General features: G+C 40.3%; 1 protein-coding gene across 1 annotated transcript; it reads left to right on the top strand.

Annotated features, from left to right (window-relative positions):
• The first annotated feature begins 3,873 nt into the window (after positions 1 to 3,873).
• psmd7 (proteasome 26S subunit, non-ATPase 7) lies at positions 3,874 to 7,064 on the top strand. Its single transcript, XM_018752384.2, has 7 exons — positions 3,874 to 4,025; positions 5,220 to 5,311; positions 5,458 to 5,550; positions 5,649 to 5,746; positions 5,895 to 5,975; positions 6,184 to 6,275; positions 6,394 to 7,064. Exons 1-7 carry the CDS (start codon positions 3,952 to 3,954, stop codon positions 6,830 to 6,832), a joined length of 969 nt encoding a protein of 322 aa, XP_018607900.1. The 5' UTR covers positions 3,874 to 3,951; the 3' UTR covers positions 6,833 to 7,064.
• Positions 7,065 to 7,068: the final 4 nt, after the last annotated feature.

Below are 7,068 nucleotides of genomic sequence, written 5' to 3'. Positions count from 1 at the left end.
GTCTTATTCCTATGCTCTCATTACTTTGTCTTTTTGTTGCAGCCTGACTTTTTGAGAAAGTGCTATCCTTGTGTATTTTTTTGGAAATTTGGGGCTAGATCTTGGAAATTCAGACTTAAAAGTCTGGCTGTTGAAGAGTGAAGAAACCTTCAAATGCAATTTTTTAAGACGTTTTTTGTCTGTTTTGAACGTAAAGCAGGCCGAAGCTCTTGTCATTCCCAGTTTTCTTCATTTTTTTAGAATCTCCATCTTTTTATCTATTTTTTAAACTTTAGCTTTGTTTTATTCATTTTTCTTTCAAAATCTTTTCATAATAAATGCTGCTATGCAGTGAGACTAAGCTTTTTTGTCAAACACTAAAAATTTAACCAAAACTGTTGCTCATTTTGTATAGCTCAGTCTTACAGCATTTCTAAAAACATGGCTAAAATGAATTTACAAGACTAAATGTAACTGTGATTTTACTGAATTTTCATTGAAATAACTAATTAATAACAATGAATTACAGGTTTCTGATTAACCTGTGGGTTGGACCACAGTCCTGCTCTCCGGTGGGTCTGGGGTTCGAGTCCCGCTTGGGGTGCCTTGCGACGGACTGGCATCCTGTCCTGGGTGTGTCCCCTCCCCCTCTGGCCTTATGCCCTGTGTTACTGGGTTGGCTCTGGTTCCCCGCGACCCTGTATGGGACAAGCGGTTCTGAAAATGTGTGTGTGTGTGTGTGCGTGTGTGATTAACCTGTAATTGTGGTTATGTTGGTCAACTTCATTAAGATTATGATTAAGTCAAAAAAGCAGGACCAGAACTAAGTGTGATTTATAGAGGGGGGGACCAAAACTATCAGGAACAGTATTCAGAGGACTTTTATGCAGGTATGCTCAGATTTTCAGAGGACACCTGGATGGCACACAGTGGCACAGTGACAGTGCTGTTGCTTTATAGTGCCTGGGTGGTGTGGGAGAATGTGGGTTTGATCCCTGCTCAGTCTGTGTGGTGTTTGCATGTTCTCCCTATATTTGTGTGGGTTTCATGGGGGTGCTCTGGTTTCCTCCCACAGTCCAAAGACATGCTGTTCAGGTTCCCCCATAGTGTGTGAGTGTCCTAGAGAGAGTGTGTTTCACTGATGTATGGTTGAGTGGCCCATTGTAAGTAGTGTCTCTAGCAGTGTAAGTCACCTTGGTGAATAAGGTGTGTGGGCTGATAACACCACATAGAGTTTGTTGGAAGCTGCTTTGGAGAGAAGTGTCTGCTAAGTGAATAAATGCACATGTCATAACTCTCCCTTGAATTAAATTAATGCTAATGAAAAGCCAGGAAGGAACACTGGTGACTACAATGGAGAATCAATTTCAAATTTCCAATCAGTGAAGGATTACAAGAAATTCCCAGGCACTGAATATCCCCAGGAGTACAGTTAAGTCAAAGTTAAAAATGGAAAGAATATTTACTTTTACATTTATTCATTTAGCAGATGCTTTTCTCCAAGCAAAGTGCATCTCAGAGAAAAATACAATGACTACATTACATCAAGGAGAGACTTCTATGCAGACACGTGATTATAAAATACAGTTAATTTGTCACATTCCACCACACTAACCAGTATACATCAGATGAGTAGCTACGTAAAAGCTTTCCATTATTCTACAATTTCTGAACACAAAATTATAAACATTTACATCACACAATTTGCTGCATAAAGGTCTATCCATGATTCACCAGTTTCTAAGCACAAACTATTCAACAAGCATTTACACATTTATCGTGCTCTTAAAAGATCAGGGGAGAAGTGAGTTTGAAAGAGATGAGTTTTGAGACCCTTCTTAAATAAAGAGAGAGATTCAGCAGTTCTGAGTGAGAGGGGGAGGACATTCCACCACATCTGAGCCAGAATCGAAAACTTTTGTGATTTTGATTTTGGTCCTTTTGTGCATGGGGCCACCAAGTGGGTGGAGGTGGATGAATATAATACAGCTGAGAATGTGCCTAGAGCAGGCCGTCCACAAATCGCTCTAGTCAAGGACAAGAGACTACTGATAATGAGTGAATGTATGAAAAAAGAACAAGTAACAATCTAGAAATAATTTTCTTATAAGTCCAATACAGTGTGCTGGTGTTACCATTGTCATGCATAAAATGCCTTTTATTTTAATTAATTTTATGTGACGTATTTTTTCCTCCTGGGGGTGCAGTGGCGCAGTGGGTTGGACCACAGTCCTCTTCTTCAGTGGGTCTGGGGTTCGAGTCCTACTTGGGGTGCCTTGCAACGGACTGGCGTCCTGTCCTGGGTGTGTCCCCTCCCCTTCTGGCCTTATGTCCTGTGTTGCCGGGTAGGCTCCGGTTCCCCGCGACCCCGTATGGGACAAGCGGTTCTGAAAGTGTGTGTGTGTGTGTGTGTATGTATATGTATTTTTCCTCCCTTGAACCAATTTTTTTCTCAAAGTAAATAATGATTTTCCCTCACCATGACAATTTGCCTATGAAAGTGAATTCACGGAACAAATTCAAGCAGTTATGTTAAGAAAAGGTGTACTATCTTTCAGAGTTTGCAAGAAGGCCCCAGGAATGAAATGGCAACACACACACACACATTTTCAGAACCGCTTGTCCCATACGGGGTCACGGGGAACCGGAGCCAAACCCGGCAACTCAGGGCGTAAGGGGACACACCCAGGATGGGACGCCAGTCCGCCGCAAGGCACCCCAAGCAAGACTCAAACCGCAGACCCACTGGAGAGCAGGACTACAGTCCAACCCACTACGCCACCGCACCCCCTTGAAATGGCAACAATGCTTTAAAATTATTTCACGTTCCGACAATTAAAATCAGTGTAACATTCTACATCTTTAGCAACATCATAATGAAGGATGGTGAAAATGTGGCAAGGTAAAAATAAGCATTGTTAACGAAAATAAAACATGCTTAAGGCTGGAGTGCTTAACCAAAACTCTTGCCAAAGTTTTATTCTTTTAGAGGTTCTTTTAGAGATTCTTTTACAAGTGCAGCTGATAGCATAGTGGTTAGTGCTGCTGCCTTTGCATCTGAGGGTTGCTGAGTTAAATCCCACCTATTGCTGTAGTACCCTTGAGCAAGGTACTTACCTTCAATTGCTCCAGTAAAATTTATCCCAGGGACAGCTGGTAGGGTAGTGCTTAGAGCAACTGCCTTTAGACCAAAAGGTCACAGGTTCAAGCCTCACCTCCTGCTGTAGTACCTACTTCAGTAAAATTACCTGGCTGTATAAATGAATAAGTATTTGTAACCTTAACAGTGGAAGTTGCTTTAGAGAAAAGCATTGAGTAAATGTAGAAAGGGATTGGTTACAAAACATTATGGTTCCACTTAAGATAATGCTCAGCAGTGCCCCTAATGGTAAAGCCCAAGGGTAGCAGGACCTAAAATAGTGATCAGATGAATTGTGATTGGTCGAGGACTGTGCTCAGCAGTGCCCCTAGTGGTAAAGTCCAGGGGTAGCAGGACCAAAAATAGTGATCGAGTGACTTGTGGTTAGATGAGGACTGTGCTCAGCAGTGCCCCTAGTGGTAAAGACCCGCGATCAGCGGGATCTGAAATTATGACCTATATAGTCTCGGTGGGTGCGCAGTATTGCCCCCTCGTGGTAAATACCATTAACTAGTCTGTGTCGTGTTAAAGCACAAAACATCAAAGATCAGAGCTCATGCTGATTTTTATTTGCGAAAAACCCCCAAAGTCAACTTATTTATTAATGACTACATTTCGCTACTTCCAACACTATATATTTGGAAATTTTTCTTTCACGCTACTAGCCCTGTTAATGTTGTTCTCCATCCCCCTCTTAGTCATGGCGCCTCAGCACACGTGACCGCTTTGCCGGAAGTGTGTTGCATTGTGGGATAACGCAGCTGGGTGGCCCGGTGTAAACTGTGCATGTCAGTTTCATTGGGATACGAATAGCTTGGTTGAACGGAAGAAAAATGCCGGAGCTAGCAGTCGAGAAGGTCGTCGTCCATCCCTTGGTGCTGTTAAGCGTGGTGGATCATTTTAACAGGTTATTTTTGTGTGCTTTTTCATGTTCGATGTGCGAATCTAATGAAAAATTTGTACTGGTTTGCTGTGCTCAGGGCAGGCCTGGTTTTAGCCGTTAGCTACTAGCTTTGAGCTAACCGCTAGCTACTTAGAACTCAACCAGAAAACTTTTTTTCAATAGCAAAAAAGACAAGAATTTATTTTAATTTGTGTTTTATAATGCGCGATTCCTTTGTCTTTACGAGACCATGCTGCTTTCCCCTACCTTACAGGGTGGGAGTCGTTGAAGCTTAGTGACGAGCTAATCATTGTTAGCCGCTCCTGCGCTGCGGTGATGCTGCAAAAATGAGCTGAAGCTTCAGTTGCCTGGCTTGTAGAAAACAGAAATCCAAACTCTATTGCTGCTTGAATGAGTTCCACACACTGTTACAAAATTAGTGTCTTCCCTTTGGAGAGATACATACGTTTTTAGCTTAACGGACATGAAGACGGTGTGAGGCAGTGAATAATTATATAAACTAAGCCAGGCTGTTGACTGTGTCGAAGTAGTATTTTGACTTTTCTTCTTCTTCTTGCCTCCATTTTTCTCATCATCCTCTAATACTCATACTGGCAGTTGAGTTGTTTTCAGTCCATTCCTGGGGTGATCTGGTGTTGCTACAAATCTATAATTTCATCCTTGAACATTAATTTTGTACAAATAACATAGCAAGTCACTTGGGTAAAGCAAGACTTCTGCTAAATAAATAAATGATTAATAATAGTGTGAAATAATACCCTTCAGTAAGGGTAGCTTTCCTGGCTTTCTGGAAATTTCAGGCTTGTCTTGTTGTTCCTTCATGAGATGAGATTCACTTAACTGGTTTTCTTTGCATCTCTTACTAAACACATCTTGATTTTTACCCACAAAACCACAATAGATCGATTCATTCTGCTGATATAAGAAGTAATTTTTTTTTTTTCAATTGCTTGTGGATTTGGGGGAATAAAGCTTCTGAGAAATTAGTAGATATATGGAGTATATAAGATGCCAATCAAGAAGAAATTAATCAGTTCTGCTCTTAGGGTTGACTATCTCTCTGTCAATCTATATAAAAAGTGATCAGATGTGTTTATTTTTGAATGTCACTGACTGTAAAATATTGCTTTGCTGTGGAAAGATGAGCTCATCATTTTGATGCCCTGTGTTTGACGACGTTCCTCCCTGTTTGTGCAGAATAGGGAAAGTTGGCAGTCAGAAGCGCGTGGTGGGTGTGTTGCTTGGCTCATGGCAAAAGAAAGTCCTTGATGTGTCAAACAGTTTTGCAGGTGAGTATTTTATTTTTAAATTTCATCATTGTTCAAAAGATGTTTGCCATCCTGATGTTTGCAAGCTTTGCCAATTAGATGTGGCAGAAGTTTATTTACTGAAACTTGTTTTTTTTTTTTTTTTTTTTTTTTTTCTTTTCTTTCAGTGCCATTCGATGAGGATGATAAAGATGATTCTGTGTGGTTTTTGGACCATGATTACTTGGAGAATATGTATGGAATGTTCAAGAAAGTGAACGGTAAGTCCCCTGACTCCATTTAATACAATTTCTTTGCCTGTTTTATTTGACAATGTTTTTTTTAAATGTATTTATGAGAATATTTTTTTTTTTTTCAGCCAGAGAGAGAATAGTGGGCTGGTACCATACAGGTCCAAAGTTACGCAAAAATGATATCGCCATCAATGAACTCATGAAACAGTACTGTTCCAATTCAGTAAGTGCTTTCCTGTCTCTTCAACTTTACAAAACATTAAATCCTTTCATTAAGTTCGTTAGTGGAAATATTTGCTCAGGTTACTCAGTGTGAGTCAGATATGCAGTTAATATGTTGGATATCAGACACTCAACAAATTCTTTGTTAGGTGCTGGTCATCATTGATGTAAAGCCAAAGGACCTGGGTTTGCCCACTGAAGCCTATATATCTGTGGAAGAAGTGCATGATGTAAGTAATTCAATCTCTAGTCTGATATTTTTAAAGGACTTTCAATTTGTTGTTCATCTGAGTATTTAAATTTAAAATTAATTTTTGTAAAATGTCATCAATCGAGCAATGTAATGACACTGAGATTAAATAGATACGTCATACCAGGTCAATGTTTAAAATTTGTGTATGTAGATAGACACACACAAAAAAAACCATGTTTTTCCAGGATGGAACTCCCACATCGAAGACTTTTGAACATGTGACCAGTGAGATTGGAGCGGAGGAGGCAGAGGAAGTCGGTGTAGAGCATTTACTCAGGTAAGGGTTGTACTTTTGTTTGCTTTGCACTGGGTTAGACTAGTTTAAGAGCAAGTCTTACAATGGATGGGAATGAGAAGTGTGGTTTTAATGTGCATGCTTGGTTGCTCCTCTGCAGAGACATCAAAGACACAACCGTGGGAACTTTGTCACAGCGCATTACCAACCAAGTCCATGGGTTAAAAGGGCTCAACTCAAAGCTCCTGGACATCAAGAGCTATCTGGATAAAGTGGCTACTGGCAAACTGCCTATCAACCACCAGATTATCTACCAGCTGCAGGATGTTTTCAACCTGCTACCTGATGTTAACCTGCAGGAGTTTGTCAAGGCATTCTACCTCAAGACCAATGATCAAATGTTAGTGGTGTATCTGGCCTCCCTCATTCGCTCTGTAGTGGCCCTCCACAATCTTATTAATAATAAGATCTCCAATCGTGATGCTGAGAAGAAAGAGGGTCAGGAGAAGGAAGACAGCAAAAAAGAGAAGAAAGAAGATAAAGATAAAGAGAAGGGTGATGTTTCAGCCAAGAAAGATGACAAGAAGGAGAAGAAATGATCTGGTACTTCTGGCAAAGGACTGATATAACACTTGCTACAGCAGAGACTAATGGATTTTGTTCTTTACAGTCAATTTGTTATCTGGGAAACATTTATAATGCCAGATATTACTGTATACAAAGTTGCTTGGGCAGTGTTATGTTTTTTTTTAATAACAAGGACTATTTTCAGCCCTTCTTGACAAGTAAGGTGAATGAAAATAAAGTTCCTTTTCTGAAATGTCTCAGTAATTTA

This window comes from Scleropages formosus, chromosome 11 (assembly GCF_900964775.1).
Source record: "Scleropages formosus chromosome 11, fSclFor1.1, whole genome shotgun sequence".
Classification (NCBI taxonomy): domain Eukaryota; kingdom Metazoa; phylum Chordata; class Actinopteri; order Osteoglossiformes; family Osteoglossidae; genus Scleropages; species Scleropages formosus.
This window is presented reverse-complemented; position numbering and strand designations above follow the sequence as displayed.

Coding starts and splice junctions, on each gene's coding strand:
- psmd7 (XM_018752384.2), top strand. CDS start 3,952: ATGCCGGAGCTAGCAGTCGAGAAGGTCGTCGTCCATCCCTTGGTGCTG. Junction 5,747..5,894: donor AACAGTACTGTTCCAATTCA/GTAAGTGCTTTC, acceptor ATTCTTTGTTAG/GTGCTGGTCATCATTGATGT. Junction 6,276..6,393: donor GGTGTAGAGCATTTACTCAG/GTAAGGGTTGTA, acceptor GCTCCTCTGCAG/AGACATCAAAGACACAACCG.